The 17,864-nt window shown below is 46.1% G+C and overlaps 1 protein-coding gene across 1 annotated transcript; it reads right to left on the bottom strand.

Moving 5' to 3' along the window:
* Positions 1-681: 681 nt before the first annotated feature.
* gla (galactosidase, alpha) lies at positions 682-17,447 on the bottom strand. Its single transcript, XM_043705279.1, has 7 exons — positions 17,156-17,447; positions 14,629-14,803; positions 14,309-14,486; positions 11,066-11,157; positions 4,334-4,495; positions 3,834-4,031; positions 682-1,008 (listed from the first exon to the last, which is right to left on the bottom strand). Exons 1-7 carry the CDS (start codon positions 17,380-17,382, stop codon positions 682-684), a joined length of 1,359 nt encoding a protein of 452 aa, XP_043561214.1. The 5' UTR covers positions 17,383-17,447.
* Between the last annotated feature and the right edge of the window lie 417 nt (positions 17,448-17,864).

Below are 17,864 nucleotides of genomic sequence, written 5' to 3' on the forward strand. Positions count from 1 at the left end.
CTCACTGTATAGTGTTTAATATCTAGGGCTGTCTACATAAAGCATTAGAAAGGCATGGTCTGGCAAAGTGACATTAAAACTCGCACCCTTCCTCAGGTCGAACATCATCATTGCTCCTCCACCTCCACCCCCATGCTTGAAAGCATTTGTTGCTGCCCCTTCCTTGCTGTTCAGTAACAAATGCTTTATTTATGATGTTGTGTAAGGTACACAACAAGGATGAGGAAGCCAAGTATTCAGGAGGAGCTAGAGGAATATGGGGCATGTGTTTGATGAAAATTTGGATTGCAATCAGGAAGGCCCAACTGGGATTAGATTACTGACAGTATGGAAATAGGCCCTTTGGCCCAACAAGTCCACACCGACCCTCCGAAGAGCAACCCACCCAGACCCATTCCTCGACATTTACCCCCATACCTAATACTACGGGCAATTTAGCATGGCCAATTCACCTAACCTGCACATTTTTGGACTGGGAGAGGAAACCGGAGCACCTGGAGGAAACCCACGCAGACATGGGGAGAATGTGCAAACTCCACACAGGGATGAGGAACATGGGGGTCAAAAAAGGAGAAATCTGTGCAATAGTGGAATTGATCGACTCTGATGTGCTTGACAAAGTCTTTGAAACGGTTCTGAAAACCAGGAGCACAGCAATGTGTTAAGATGTCGCGAAACAGTTCACAGGTTGGATCGTCGGTCCACATTGCTCCTCAATGCTTCCACCTTGCGTGAGGAACCAGTGCTATGAGGGAAGACAGTGAAGAGGACAGTGCCAGTAGGATTGACCCAGAACTCTAGCACCGAGGTCAGGACGTGGATACCCTGGAACCGGAAAGCTGGCAGGATCTGTGTGACAAGGCACTCCTTCTGGCAGGCCTTGCCGGAGTCCAGGCTGAAAACAACGATGGAAAATTTCTGTGGGCTTCCAATCTCTGCCCGATTGACAACAGCGTATGCAAATCCTCCACCTGCCAGGGGCCGAGACCACAGCTCAAAGTTACGTAGCTGAAGGAGGGAAAGAAGCCATGAAATAGACTAAATGCTGAGGTATTTCCAAACTTTGCTTCTCTCTCTCTCTCACACACACACAATCATACAGCGATGCAATATCCAAGTGGGGCTATGGTTGATGTTATTTTGCAATAGAATCACAATTTTCCAGTGAGAACTGTTCCATTAGCCAGCCCCTCATCAATTCAGGTTATTATCAGGGACTAGGAGAAAGTGAGGACTGCAACTGCTGGAGAGTCCGAGTTGAAAAGGGTGGTGCTGGAAAAGTACAGCAGGTCAGACAGCTTCCGAGGAGCAGGAGAGTCGACATTTTGGACATAAGCCTTCATTAGAAATGGGGAGGGGGATGAGGAAAGATAAATAGGACTGGGGGAAGGGTGCAGTTGGGGAGGTAATTGTGATAGGTGGACAGGTCAAGAGAGTGGTGCCGACCTGAAGGGTTGGATCTGGGGTGAGGTTGGAGAAGGGGAGATTTGGAAACTGGTGAAGTCAGCGGTGATACCGTGGTTGAAGGGTCCCGAGGTGGATGATGAGGCGTTCCTCCTCCAGTTGACAGTGAAGGAGGCCCAGGACTTGCATGTCCTTGGCAGAGTGGGAAGAGGAGGAGTTGAAGTACTCAGCCACAGGGTAATGGGGTTGTTTGATGCGTGTGCCCCAGAGATATTCTCTGAAACACTCTACGAGTTATCATCCTGTCTCCCTGCCAACTCGTGGAGTGTTTCAGGGAATATCTCTGGGACACAGGCATCAAACATCCCCACGGCCCTGTGGCCAACCACTTAAACTCCCCCTCCCACTCCCCCAAGGACATGCAAGTCCTGGGCTGCCTCCACTGCCAAAGCAAGGCCAGTTGCCAAGAAGGAAGGACGCTACATCTTCCACCTTGGGCCCCTTCAACCACACTGCATCAACTTCACTAGTTTCCAAATCTCCCTTCCCCACCCCCGAAACTCATCCAGGATTCAACCCTCCAACTTGCCACCGCCCTCTTGACCTATCTTCCTTCCCACCAATCACCGTTACCCCTCCCTGCACCCACCTGTTGCCTTCCCACTTATCTTCACCCCAGCCCAAACCCCTATTTATCTCTTATCCCCCTCCACATTCCTGATGAGAGTTTATGCCCACAATGTTGACTTTCCTGCTCCTTGAATGCTGCCTGACCGGCTGTGGCTTTTCCAGTGCCACCCTTTTTGACTATCATCATCAACAGGATTTGTTCTACCCCAAACACACAACCTTCACCCACCCATTGTGGAACACAACCATCCCTTTTGGCAGCGATGGCCTAGAGGTATTCTTTCACTGAGTATCAATCCAAAATGTCAGATAATAGAACATAGAAGAATACAGCGCAGTACAGGCCTTTTGGCCCTCAATGTTACGCCGATCCAAGCCCACCTAACCTATACTAACCCACTATCCTCCATATACCTATCCAATGCCCGCTTAAATGCCCATAAAGAGGGAGAGTCCACCACTGCTACTGGCAGGGCATTCCTTATACTGTATTTCAATGTCCTTCCTACCGAAGTGCATCACCTCACACTGCTCTGCATTAATCCTCATCTGCCATAAACCTGAAAACTACACCAATGTGTCACTGTCCTGTTGGAGTTCCACACTGTCCATCACAAACATTATAATTCTTCCAGGTTTAGTATCTGCATATTTTGAAATTGTCCTACAGTCACACACCACACAGAAATACCGATTCACTCACTATTGTGAGGAAGTGCACTATTCACACACTCCCTGAGGACAGACTTAAATACTGACACCCACCAGACAAAGCAAGTGAAATGCTGACAAGGTCACCCTGGAGCAAGAGAAATACCGACAGACATTCCATGTCTGTATTAGTTTCTGCGTATTAATGAGTTTCTCTAAATCTCTGTATCAGTGTGTGTGTGTATATCTGTGTGTGTCTGCGTGGTCATCCGCAAACTTGCTTACCCAACCTTCTAACCCCTCTTCCAGGTCATTTATAAAAATGACAAACAGCAATGGTCCCAAAACAGATCCTTGCGGAACACCGCTAGTGACGGCACTCCATGAAGAAACTTTGCCATCAACTACTACCCTCTGTCTTCTTCCATCCAGCCAATTCCTAATCCAAACCTCCAACTCACCCTCAATGCCATATCTCTGTATTTTCTGCAGTAGCCTACCATGGGGAACCTTATCAAACGCCTTACTAAAATCCATATATACCACATCTACCGCTTTCCCCTCATAAACCTCCTTCGTCACCTTTTCAAAGAATTCAATAAGGTTTGTGAGGCACGACCTGCCCTTCACAAAACCATGCTGACTATAAATATTCTGGATTCGAATACTGCCAGTGGCAGATAATAGAATTTGAATTCAGTTGAAAACTAAACTGGAATAAAGAGTCCAATGGTGACCATGAAACCATTGTTAATCCTTTAAGAAAATCCATCTGGCGTTTGTGACTTTTGTGAAGGAAACTGCTGTCCTTGCCTCGTCTGGCCTACATGTGACTCCAGACCCACAGGCTTGTGATTGACTCTGGCTGATTAGGAATGGGCAATAAATGCCCTCGCCAGTGTCACCCACATCCAATGAATGAATTTTTAAAAAAACTCTTAACACTCATGTTTCCTTCCCTCTCCCATACACGGTCCTCACTTTACTTCACCAGGCGTACGTCTTATAACAATCCCAAGAGTTGATCAGATATTGAACCAGGACCGACTGATTACAGTAGATGCTGTTCCTTGATTCAGTTTCCATACACATGCATGTCCCAGTACAACACAAAGTTCCAAGGAATCGAGGGGTAGTGTGTTACTCACTTTGCTGACTCGCTGGCCCTGAACACCCAGAGGATCCTGGTTGATGGCGATCACGTATCGGTTCTGAAGTAAAGCCTTGGAATCTGCGTCGATGTTCCGCAGATCGTTCGACATCAAGAGTGGAGCTGCCATGATAGCCCAGAGTGCCATCTGGGTCATCTGCTGGTCTCTGCTTAACCCAAAGTTACCAATCACCAACTGAAAGAACAAACACAGCATGGTCACACCCTGAAACCCAGAGAAATTCTGCAATCAGTAAAGGAGGCATGGATCCCAAATCTGACCACTAAACAAGGAAAGTCTGACTCAGGGTGGAGTTGGGTATAATGAGTAGGAAGATGTGATGGGGCCCAGATAGCAGGGGTGTGCCTGCACCTGATCCAAACAAAAAGATCTGGGTCCCATTGCGATTGGGGACAATAACCCAAAGGTCAGAATCCATTGAAGTCCTGACTTTCTACCCAGCAACCAGACAAAGTCATGCTGTCAGGAACACCTACCATATCAGGGTCATTCCAGCCTCCAGGACCCGCTACTGGGGCAATGAGACTCTGGTGGTTGGCTGTCCAATCTATGATGGTTTTCACAGATCCCCATGAATCATCAATGTCACCATAGTTCCTCCAGTGGTTGCAATATTTCTTAATATCTGTGTAATTGGGCTGAGAAAACAAGAAGAAAAATTTCCTAATAAATTCAAGTTCAGAATCATTCTCAAAATAAGCTCATGTCTTCAATGTAAACTGATGTGCTGACTCTCGCAGCAGGACCCTCAATGCACAGTTAGATAAGCCCATCCAGGTTATGGGCAAGACACATCAGACAGTTCAAACAGCTAAAGAACACGATCATTGAGAGAAGCTGCACAGAGCATTTCTCCTGCATTGTCTCCATTTTCCAGATAAGTACACAATGGGATTAAATACAGAGTAAAACTCCCTTGGGTGGCACAGTGGTTAGCACTGCTGCCTCACAACGCCAGAGACCCGGGTTCAATTCCAGCCTCGGGTGACTGTAAGGAGTTTGCACTTTCTCCCCGTGTCTGCATGGGTTTCCTCCGGGTGCTCCGGTTTCCTCCCACAGTCCAAAGATGTGCAGGTTAGGTGAATTAACCATGCTAAATTGCCTGTAGTGTTAGGTGAAGAGGTAAATGTAGGGGAATGGGTCTGGGTGGGTTGCTCTTTCCGAAGGTCGGTGTGGACTTGTTGGGCCGAAGGGCCTGTTTCCACACTGTAAGTAATCTAACCTGATCTTTCAGCATCAAACACGAGTGTTGAACCTCCCACCAAATGGTAGTAGCATCAATACCAATCTCAACAGTGCAAATTTGTGAAATGGTTGCATGATCAGTAAGAATACAGAAGGAACACATTGCGCTGCTTGGAAGGCTGAAAGCACAAATGGCCAGCTTTTTAACTAAGAGTCAGCAATCCACATTTTTATTTAATTGTGAATTAGATTCTAGCTCTAGAAATCTGTACTAAAAGCTCTTAGATTGTAAAACTGAATTGCCAATGGTTCTATGAGTTTATTAATAATTAAAAGCTCAGATGGTTCAATTGAGGGAACAAATTGTATAAAAATCAAAGTAAATTTAACAGTATCATCCGGTAAAGTTTGCTATGTAAAAGGGGTGAAGGGCTTGTCATATGAGAAGAGGTTGAGGACTCTGGGTCTGTAGTCAAATGGAGGATCAGATGGGATCTGATTGAAACTTACAGAACACTGAAATACAGTGGACATGGAGAAAATGTTTCCACTCATGGCAGAGCCCAGGACCCAAGGGCACAGCCTCAGAATGAACGGACAATCCTTGAGAACTGAAATGAGGAGGAATTGATTCAGCCAGAGGGTGGTGAATCTGTGGAACTCATTGCTGCAGGAGGCTGTGGAGGCCAAGTCATTGATTGTCTTTAAGACAGAGATATCAGTAGGTTTTTGATTAGCAAGGGAGAAAGCAGGAGAATGGGGTTGAGAAACATAACAGCCATGATTAAATGATGAAGCATACTCAATGAGCCACAGGGCCCAGTTCTGCTCCTATCTCTTAAAAGTCTTAAAGGAGTTCCTTAAAAGACCTGAGAGGCCTTGGTATTTTAAGCACCAGACTCTATACTGTAATTGCTGAGCACTTTGCTCTCTCTCTTGGGAAGGTATAAAGAACGTTGTTTGAAAATGGCTCCCTGCAATTCAGTATACAGTCAAGAGTCCTATAGCAGGGAGACAGGTCCATCAGCCCAAACTGGTCCACGTCAACCAAAATGTCCATCCACACTAGCCCTATTTCCCTGCAAATGGCCGTTATCCTTCGAATCCTTTCCTATCCATGTTGTTAATGTACCCACCTCAACCACTTCTGCTCGCAGCTCATTCCATATGCATCCCACTCTGTGTAAAAAAAAGTTGCCTCTCAGGTTCCCTTTTATTCTTTCCCCTCTCACCTGAAACTGATGCCCTCCAGTTCTCCATTCCTCAACTCTGGGAAAAAGACAGAGTATATTCACCCTATCCATGCCTCTCATGGTCTTATACACTTATATAAGATCCCCCCCTCAGTCTCCTACGCTCTAAAGAAAACAGTCCTAGCTTGTCCAACCTCTCCCCATAACTCAGACCCTTGAGTCCTGGCAACATCCTTGTAAATTTCTTCTGCACTCTTTCCAGTTTAATAACATCCTTCCAATAACAAGGTGACCAAAACTGAACACAATACTCCAAGTGCAGCCTCAACAAACATCCTGTACAACTGCAACATAACTTCCCAATTTCTATACTCAGTGCCCTGACTGATGAAGACCAGTGTACCAAAAGCCTTCTTCACTGCCCTGTCTACCTGTGATTCCACCTTCGGAGAACCGTGCACCCGAACTCCAAGGTCCCTATGTTTCACTACACTCCTGAAGGCCTTACCATTCACCCTGAAATTTCTACTTTGATTTGACGTTACAAAATGGAAGACCTCACACTTATCTATATTAAACTCAATTTTCCATTTCTTGGCCCACTTCCTCAGCTGATCAAGGTCCTACTGCAATTTCTGAACCTTCCTCACTGTCCACAATACTCCCTATTTTAGTGTCATCTGCAAACTTACTAATCATGCCTCGTACATTCTCATCCAAATCACTGACATAGATAACTAACAGCAATGGAGCCAGCACCGACCCGAGGCACAGCACTAGTCACAGGCCTCCAGTCCGACAAGCATCCTTCCACTATTACCCTTTGTTTCCGACCATCCTAAACAACTTGCCAGCTCTCCCTGGATTCCATGCAATCTAACCTTTCAGAGCAGCCTGCTACCTTATCAAAGGCCTTACTGAAATCCATACAGACTACGTCTACTGTCCTGCCCTCAACCACCTTCCTGGTCACTTCATCAATGAACTCCCAACAAATTTGTGTAGCATCAACTCCCATGCACAAAACCACGCTGACTATTCCTGATTAAACCCTGTCTGTGCTGAAAATGTGTTACTGGAAAAGCACAGCAGGTCAGGCAGCATCCAAGGAACAGGAGAATTGATGTTTCGGGCATAAGCCCTTCTTCAGGAATGAGGAGGGTGTGCCAAGCAGGCTAAGATAAAAGGTAGGGAGGAGGGACCTGGGGGAGGGGGAGGCGTTGGAAATGCGATAGGTGGAAGGAGGTCAAGGTGAGGGTGATAGGCCGGAGTGGGGTGGGGGCGGAGAGGTCTGTCCAAATGTATGTATATTTTATCTCTCAAGTAACTTACCTACCACAGATGTTAGGCTTACTGGTCTACAGTTGCCAGGTTTTTCTTTGCATCCCTTGAAAAAGGGGCACAACATTCACTACACTCCAGTCCTCCAAGATCTCACCCCATTGCAAAAATATCAGCCAGGCCCCCTACAATTTCTTCTTTAGACTCTTGCAGGGTTCTTGGATATATCTGGTCAGGAACAGGAGATTTATCCGCGATTATACATTCTAATACGCCCAACACCTCCTCTGCTGTGATATGGACTGTCTCCAAGATATCACCACTAACCTCCCCAAGTCCCCAGGTCTTCATGGCTATCTCCATGGTAAATACAGAGGAAAAATATTAATTGAGTACCTCGCTTACCTCCTGTGGTTCTACACATACTTGTCCACTGTGGTCCTTGTGGGGTCCTGTTCTCTCTCCAGTCTTTCTTTTTCCTTTAATATACTCAAAGAACCGCTTTGCATTTACCCTAATCTTCTCAGCCAAGGCTATCTCGTGCCCCCTTTTTGCCCTCATGATTTCCTCTTCAAAGTCACAAGCAGGAATTCCTACAGGCCTGGCATTCAAACCAGAACTCCATTAACAAACACCTGGTTTTGGATCCCATTTACCAACGTCTCAGAAACAGAACCGTAAATGATAGCACTCACCACAACAGATAAAGACACATAAATAGCAAGTGGCACAGAACGCCAACTCTTCACTGGAGACTCACTGATAATGTCACTTAGCATGGTGATGAAATGTTTGAAACTAAGCCCACCAGCTCAGTGAGCAAGATGGACCAATGGGCTGAGAAGTGGCAGATGGAGTTTAATTCAGATAAATGCGAGGTGCTGGGAAAGAAAATCTTAACAGGATTTATAACTTAATGGTAAGGTCCTAGGGAGTGTTGCTGAACAAAGAGACCTTGGAGTGCAGGTTCATAGCTCCTTCAAAGTGGAGCCACAAGTAGATTTGATAGGGAAGGCAACGTTTGGCATACTCTCTTTTATTGAGTACAGGAGTTGGGAGGTCATGTTGCAGCTGTACTGGACATTGGTTCGGCCACTGTTGGAATATTGTGTGCAATTCTAGTTTCCTTCCTATCGGAAAGATGTTGTGAAACTTGAAAGGGTTCAGAAAAGATTTACAAGGATGTTGCCAGGGTTGGAGGATTTGAGCTATAGAGAGAGGCTGAACAGGCTGTGGCTGTTTTTCCTGGAGCGTCGGAGGCTGAAGGGTGACCTTATAGAGGTTTACAAAATTATGAGGAATAAGGTAAATAGATAAAGTCGTTTCCTTGGGGTCAGGATGTCCAGAACTAGAAGACATAGGTTTAGGGTGAGACGGGAAAGATATAAAAGGGACCTAAGGGGCAACTTTTTCATGCAGAGGGTTGTACGTGTATGGAATGAGCTGCCAGAGGATGTGGTGGAGGCTGGTACAATTGCAACATTTAAGATGCATTTGGATGGGTATATGAATAGGATGATGGGTATATAATAGGATGGATTTGGAGGGATATGGGCCGGGTGTTGGCAGGTGGGACTAGATTGGATTGGGATATCTGGTCAGCATGGACAGGTTGGACTGAAGGGTCTGTTTCCATGCTGTACATCTCTATGACTCTATGATTCCTGTATCCCCTATATACTTCCAGAAACTCCCTTGATCCCAGCGGTCTGTACCTGAGCCATGCCTCCTTATTACAGGAACATATGGACTTTGAATTCTAACTACCACACTTTTAAAGGCTCCCACTTGTCAGAGGTCCCTTTTCCTGCAAACAAATACTCCAACCAACCCCTGCGAGCTCTTGTCTAATTCCATCAAAATTCACCTTGCCCCAGTTTAGAACTTGAACTTGTGGGCTAGTTTTGTCCCTCTCCATACTATTTTAAAATTAATAGAACTATGGTCACTGGTACGTGTCAATCTTAGCTCTGAACACAGACTGCTCCCCATCTTGCGGAGGAATGATTGGGGCATGTGAAAGAAGCATTTATATATCATTGAAGGTGGGAAAACAGGCAGAATCTTACTGCTGGTTAGGCTGTTGTTTGTGACAGGTTCGTACATGTGCTGGTTGATGGAGTGTGTAGATTGAACAGTGGTGGGATGTTGGACAAACGAATTCAAATGTCACCAATGGAGGGTCCCACTGACTTTGGAAACACTCTAGTGTTACTCAATCTCCTCATTTTCCCTGAAACTCCTTGTTTACTCAGGTTTGACAGATGATAAGCCTAGAGTCAGACCACTGGATGTGGTGGTTTAAGGTGAATGTGAGAGACAATAACCAACTTGTTTGATTTCCTGTGTTTGACCTTCCTGCTCTGTTATGTTGGCTGCTGTTGCCTGCTTCCCCAAGACAACAGTTTAGAATCGTGTGGTATTGCAAACACAATAGCCTGATCAATCAACAGCAAGATCCTGCCCATATTCCCATCCTCCAACAAATATAACCACCTCTGTTATTCTAGCTGTTCTCCCTGTCATCTGGAGGAATATGTAAAACATACAGAACATAGAACTGTACAGAACATGATGCCAGATTAAACTAATCTCTTCTGCCTGCTCATGGTCCATATCCTTCCATTCCTTGCATATTCAGGTGCTTATCATAGAATCCCAATAGTGTGAAAACAGGCCATTTGGCCCAACAAGTCCACACCGACCCTCTGAAGAGTAAGCCACCCAGACCCATCCCCTTACCCTATTACTCTACATTTGCACCTAACTTACACATCCATGAACATTATGGGCAATTTAGCACGGCCAATCCGCCTAACCTGCACATCATTGAATTGTGCAAGGAAACCAGAGCACCCACAAAAACCCACGCAGACACGGGGAGAATGTGCGAACTCCACACAAGACAGTTGCCTGAGGCTAGCATTGAACTCAGATCCCTGCCGCTGAGAGACAGCAGTGCTAACCGCTGAACCATTGTGCCACCCAAATAAAAGGCACAATCTGTTCAGCATGGTCTAACCACAAAGTTGTCTGACTCAATGTTACCACACTTGCCACAAAAATCTTTAAACTTAAATCACATAAACTCAGCTGATTCTTACTCAAGGTTGAAGCATAATTTAATGGTCATGCTTGCAATGTTAAAATGATTCCAAGGGGCAAATAGAAACTTTTCCTTTAGAGAGAGTGACCAGAAGAAGGGGCATAACTATTGCTGGAGCTCCCTCCCTAACAGCATCGTAGAGGTGACTACATCAAAATGGATTTTAGAAGGCAATCTCCACCACCTTTCTAAGGATACAAATGATGACCTGGCCAGCATTTCCTATATTCCAATAATGAGTAAATATATTGTCTCAGAGGATTCAGTGTTCCTACTGGATTGACTCGAGGGGCTGAATAACTTCATGGTACTATGTTCATAGGAATTTGGGTGTGTTTTAACAATTTCAGTGAGATTACATGGTGGAAATGCCATGTACATTGATTGCTTATATACAGTGAAGGACAGTAAGGAAGATGCTAATCATGGCAGGTGGACAGTACCTCCTTGAAAGGCCACAGGTAGAAAGGCCACTCGCAGGAGTATACAATATCTCTCCCAGTCTTATTCAAGGCCAGCGACATGTTCTTGTAACCTGTAAAGTCAGACAAATCATCAGGTTAAATATTTTAATTACAACACAGCTGAACTTCTATATTAAATTCATTCCCACAGCCAATATCTCCAAACCACTAACAGAGGTCCAAAAAAAAAACATTCAGTAACAAAGCAACTAAAGAATTCCAAGGTTTTACAAGCTGAGTGAAGAAATTGCTCTTCAACTCTGTATGAAATGACCGACCTAATCCTAATCCTGACACCACTAATCCAGATACCAGACTCTCCAGCAAGGAAAAACCAACATTTCAGACTTTATATTTTCAAGTCTCCTCAGAATTTTCTAATTTTTAATTAGAATCCCTACAGTGTAGAAACAAGCCCTTCGGCCAAACCAGTCCACACCGACCCACCGAAGTGTAACCCACCCAGACCCATTTCCCCTCTGACTAATGCACCTAACACTATGGGCAGTTTTGCATGGCCAATTCATCTGACTCGCACATCTTTGGACTGTGGGAGGAAACCGGAGCACCCGGAGGAAACCCACGCAGATACGGGGAGAATGTGCAAACTCCACACAGACAGTCGCCCAAAGCTGGAATCAAACCTGGGACCCTGATTCTGTGAGGCAGCAGTGCTAACCACTGAACCACCATGCTGCCCCAAATCTTCTAAACTTCTTCTAATATCAGTCGGTTTACTCAGCACCTCATTAAAAAGGATAACCTTCCCATCTGGGATCAGTCTGGTGAAACTTTGCTAAAACATCTCCAATGCAAGACTATCCTGGCTTGATGATGGAGACCAAAGTTGCACATGGTATCCTAAAGATGACTGCATCAAAGCCCTATACAACTGCAGCAAGGCTTTGTACTTGTACTCCAATCCCCTTGAAATAAAGACTGACACTACTTACTTCCAATTGCTTCTTGCATCTGCAGTTTAATTTGATTGAAAAGGACACCCAAATTTTTCACATTGTCAACATCCGTAGTCTCTTATTTATATATAAATATTTTGCTTTATCATAGTTCGTCCAAAGCAGACAATGTCACACTTCCAATTTTACGCACGCTTTATTCCCCCATACCATTTACACTATTTTGATCCAAATAATCATACAATGCCTTTTTAAACAAGGTTTGATAAACTAATGGAGAAAGTGAAGTCACATGGTGTGCAGGGTGTTCTAGCTCGATGGATAAAGAATTGGTTGAGGAACTGGAGACAGAGAGTAGTAGTTGAAGGGAGTTTCTCGAAATGGAGAAAGGTGACCAGTGGTGTTCCACAGAGATCAGTGCTGGGGCCATTGTTTTTTGTGATAGACATAAATGATCTGGAAGAGGGCACTGTTGGTCTGATCAGTAAGTTTGCAGATGACATGAAGATTGGTGGAGTAGCAGAAAGCATAGGGGACTATCAACGAATACAGGAGAATATAGTTGGACTGGAAAGTTGGGCTGAAAAGTGGCAGATGCCGAGTTCAATCCAGGCAAATGTGAGGTGATGCATTTTGGGAAGTCTAATTCTCGAGCAAACTATAAACGGAACAGCCTTGGGAGAAGTTGATGAGCAGAGAGATCTGGGAGTTCAGGTCCATCGTACTCTGAAGGTGACTGCACAGGTGGACAGAGTCGTCAAGAAGGCATAGAGCATGCTTGCCTTCATTGGACGGGGTATTGAGTATAAGACCTGGCAAGTCATGTTAAAATTGTACAAGACGTTGGTTCAGCCGCATTTAGAATACTGATTCCAGTTCAGGTCGCCACATTACCAAAAGGATGTGGACGCTTTGGAGACGGTGCAGAGAAGATTTACGAGGATGTTGCTTGGTTTGAAAGATGCTAGCTCTGAAGAGAGGTTGAGTAGATTAGGATTGTTTTCATTAGAAAAAAAGAGATTGAGAAGGGACCTGATGGAGGTTTACAAAATCATGAAGGGTATAGATAGGGTAGATAGAGATAAGCTTTTTCCCAGGGTGAGGGATTCAATAACAAAAAGGTCACACGTTCAAGGTGAGAGGTGAAAAGTTTAAGGGGGATATACATGGCAAGTACTTTACACAGAGGGTGGAAGATGCCTGGAACGCATTGCCAGCAGAGGTAGTAGAGGCAGGCACGGTAGATTCATTTAAAAGGGGTGTCTGGACAGATGCACGAGTAGTTAGGGAGCAGAGGGATACGGATGCTTTGGAATTGGGCGATAGGTTTAGACAGTGGATTTGGATTGGCTCAGGCTCGGAGGGCCGAAGGGCCTGTTCCTGGGCTGTAAATTTTCTTTGTTCTTTAAATACCTCAGTTGAAGCTACCTCCACCACATTTCCAGGCAGCACATTCCATATCCAAACTACTCACTGTGTGAAATTTTTTTTCTACATCACCTTTGCTTCATTTGTACATCACTTTCAAGCTCTATCCTCTGATTCTTCGTCCTTTACAAGCAAGAACACCTTCTCCTCATCTATTCTATCCAGCCTACTCATGATTTTGACACCCCCATCAGATCTCCTCGTCAGCGAGAATGGTTCCAATCGCTTCAATCTATCCTCATTCCTGGAACAATACTTGTAAACTGCTTCTGGAGCAGAGTGACCTCGTCCTGCTCTTAGTTCTTATGTTCAGTCTGGAGTTCAATATCCTACAACACCTTTATAAAACCATTGCCACCTTTATGGGCAGCACAGTGGCACAGTGATTAGCACTGCTGCCTCACAGTGCCAGGGACACAGGTTCGATTCCACCCTTGGATGACTGTCTGTGTGGGAGTTTACACATTCTCCCCGTGTCTGCATCGGTTTCATCTGGGTGTCCTGGTTTTCTCTCACTATCCAAAGATGTTCAGGCTAGGTGGACTGGCTGTGGAAAATGCAGGGTTACAGGGATAGGGTATTGGGGCAGGCAGTCTGAGTGGGATGCTCTTCTGAGGGTCAGTATAGACTTGATGGGTTGAATGGCCTGCTTTCATACTCCAGGGAATCTATGTAAACCATTTTGCAGTGGTTCAAGAAGGTAGCTCTGCACTTTGTGAATGCCAATTAGGGATTGTTCATAGCCTATCAATAAATACATTGGGAAAAAATGAATGAGAATGGTCTCCAACCTTAGGCAGACAAAGGAGGCACAGAATATTTAGCAGAAGAAAGTGTTTAAACTGGTCCTGTAATTTTGAATAAAGACTTCACTCACCCTCAATCATGATGTCCAAATTGATGAAGTTGCAACCATCAAACTTCAGGAGGTCCACTCCCCAATCAGCAAAGGTCTGAGCATCCAGTTCATAGTAGCCATAGCTGCCTGGGTACCCTGCACAAGTGTAGGTCCCCACATCCTGATAGATGCCCAACTTCAGTCCTTTAGAATGGACCTGCACCAAGATGGGGATAGACAAAACAAGTCACTGCGATGATCTACAAGCCTATGTAAAGGCAGTGGAGAATTACAGGGAATTTACACATGCCAGGCTTCTCTCTCTCTCACACAGACACGTGTGCAGAGGCCATACTCACATAGTCTGCGAGTTTCTTCATCCCACTCGGGAACCGTTTGGGATCGGGCTGCAGCCGGTGGTTGGCATCCCGTGTGCTCGCGAGCCAACAGTCATCAATACAAACGTAACTGTAGCCAACATCCTTCCAGCCTTCTGCTGCCATGATGTCAGCCATCTGCATGTAGAGCTGTTCACTGCACAGAATAAGAAGGGAACAGTGATTTTTTTCGAAAGCCCTAACAGATACCTTACTAGGGCTCCCTACAAAGTGTGTGACATAAGTTTGGCTCAAACACCGGTGTAACAATCAGGCATCGCCATTACGCCAGAGGTGCCACCTATGAGCTGAAACATTAAACATGGTGCCTGTGTCCTCTCACACAGATGTGGGGGATTTCATGGTACTGTCTGAAGAGAAGGTTCTCCCTGTATCCTAGCCTCTTCCAACCAACATCACATTTGGGCACTTAATTACATCAGATGACTGGGTCAGAATTGCTGAGAGGGCAGCCTCACTTTCCAGGCCCCTAGAACATCTCCATCTTCCCACGGTTTCCATGCTGCCTCCCCCCCCCCCCCCCCCCGACAGTGGGTGCCATTTAAACATCGAGTGGATAAAATCTCCTGTTTTTTTTTTAAACTGGCCCTGCCCATTTGCTTTCAATGATCATCTCTAGTGGGCGGCACGGTGGCACAGTGGTTAGCACTGCTGCCTCACAGCGCCAGAGACCCGGGTTCAATTCCCGCCTCAGGCGACTGACTGTGTGGAGTTTGCACGTTTAGATTAGATTACTTACAGTGTGGAAACAGGCCCTTCGGCCCAACAAGTCCACACCGACCCGCCGAAGCGCAACCCACCCATTCCCCTACATTTACCACTTTACCTAACACTATGGGCAATTTAGCATGGCCAATTCACCTGACCTGCACATCTTTGGACTGTGGGAGGAAACCGGAGCACCCGGAGGAAACCCACGCAGACACGGGGAGAACGTGCAAACTCCACACAGTCAGTCGCCTGAGTCGGGAATTGAACCCGGGTCTCTGGCGCTGTGAGGCAGCAGTGCTAACCACTGTGCCACGTTCTCCCCGTGTCTGCGTGGGTTTCCTCCGGGTGCTCCGGTTTCCTCCCACAGTCCAAAGATGTGCAGGGTCAGGTGAATTGGCCATACTAAATTGCCCGTAGTGTTAGATAAGGGGTAAATGTAGGGGTATGGGTGGGTTTCGCTTCGGCGGGTCGGTGTGGACTTGTTGGTCCGAAGGGCCTGTTTCCACACTGTAATCTAATCTAATCTAACCTGTTCCTTATGACAGAGCATCCTGCAAATTCTGATCACCCCTTCCTTGGTCATATTGGATCTCTGGGTGGTTGACATAGAGCAGGAGGGATGATGATGCATCCCTGAACTAGTGGTTCCAATTGATGTAGGTCTGAGACAAACAGGTATACACCACATATTCCCTCCCCCAAGGCTGTTTAGGGCTGGTATAATTATTAATGATATAGGATAGATCACTGGCCAGCCTTAACAAGGAGCATTCATCTCAGATAAGATGCGTGGAGTGATAGTAATAATTGCTAATTACATTGACCAGTAGCCACGATGCCATTAGATAAGCAATCCAAGATAACAAATCTGTCTTGATCAAGAACGCCCCAGTCCTCTACCTCTACTCCCCCACAATCCTCCCCCCAGTACTTTGAGACAGCAGATTGATTAGAACTTAACAGAAAACATTAGCCCTTTCAGAACTATTATTGAATGCAGCACTCACTCCACAATTTTTTAGCTGGCTGAGGATGCAAAGAGGGTTTAAAACAAAACAAAACAAAAGACTTGCATTTATAGGTGTGCCTTTTGCCAGTCCAGGTCATCTCAGGGTGCTGCACAGGAATTGAGGAAACTGGACACTAAAGTTAAATCATTTGAGTTGTCAAAAACATTGAAAATGGCACAATGCTTCACACAAACCGCCAACCAACTTATTTTAACTCACCCTATCAGCATAGCTTGGTATGCTTTTTTTTCCATACTTCATGGAACGATTACAGTACAAAAAAAAGCCACATAGCCTGTGCAGTTCATAATGGCTCTCTGCAAGAACAAACCCAAAAATCCCCGAGTCCTTTCTAGTAACCCCAAAACTCTCTTCAGCGGCTTCTTCAATTCCCTTTTGAAAGCCATGATTAAATCCCTCTCCACCACACTCATTCCAGATCCTAATCAGCCACGACATAAAAGGTTTCTCCTCATGCCCCTCAGGTCTCTTTCTCCCCCCTCTCTCTGACCTCTCCTGATCTCTCTCTCTCTGAACTACTCCGGTGAGTACCCTCCACACCTCTCCCTCTCTCTGACCTGTTCCAGGTGAACTCCCGTCGATCTGTCTCTCTCTCTGTGACCAGCACTAGGTGAGTACCCCCTTGATCTCTCTCTCTCCCTCCCTCTGACCTGCTCCAGGTGAATTCCCTCTGGATCCCTCTCTCTCTCTCTCGGATTTGCTCCAGGTAAACTCCCTCGGTGTATCTGCCGCGCTCTATCTCTTACTTGATACAGTTGTGTGGATCCTCCTCGCAGTCGACATTGCAGAGGAACCTCTCCCAGTGGAGCCAGCCCATGGTGGGGGTAACGGCGAGGCCATTGTCGAGGCTAGAGACACCCGTGGCCAGTGTGAGCACGACGATCAGCAGCGGGAGCAGAAGCACATATCCGCGGGCCATCTCTCTCTGTCTCTGCATCTGAGACTGGGACTGAAGCCACTCCGTCTTCCGCATCGCTGCCGGGCACGCCTGACTATAGAGCACCAATCACAGCCCGCCCCTGCCACCATCCAGCCAATCCGAGCACGCATAGGGCGGAGCTTACTAGCAGGGTCGGCTGTGTTTGCACTTCCGTGACTATTGAGCTGGAGAGCCGTGCACTCTCCAGAGAGAGAGGGACCATGCAGAGTGAGGGGGAAGGGGGCAATTCTCAGAGAGAAGGTCAACTTTCAGAGGGATGAGGTCAATTCACACACAGAGAGAGAGATGGGGCAATTCGCAGACTGAGTGACAGTGAGAGCAGCAATTTCTCGATGGAGTGTGAGAGGGCACTTCCCAGAGAAAGAGTTCAAGAGATATTTCAACCTTTTTCAGGAGGAAGTGTCACTGAGATGTACAGCACGAAAACAGACCCTTCGGTCCAATTCATCCCTGCCGATCAGATATCCTAACCCAATGTAGTCCCATTTGCCAGCACTTGGTCCATATCTCTCTAA

This window comes from Chiloscyllium plagiosum, chromosome 15, assembly GCF_004010195.1.
Source record: "Chiloscyllium plagiosum isolate BGI_BamShark_2017 chromosome 15, ASM401019v2, whole genome shotgun sequence".
NCBI lineage: Eukaryota > Metazoa > Chordata > Chondrichthyes > Orectolobiformes > Hemiscylliidae > Chiloscyllium > Chiloscyllium plagiosum.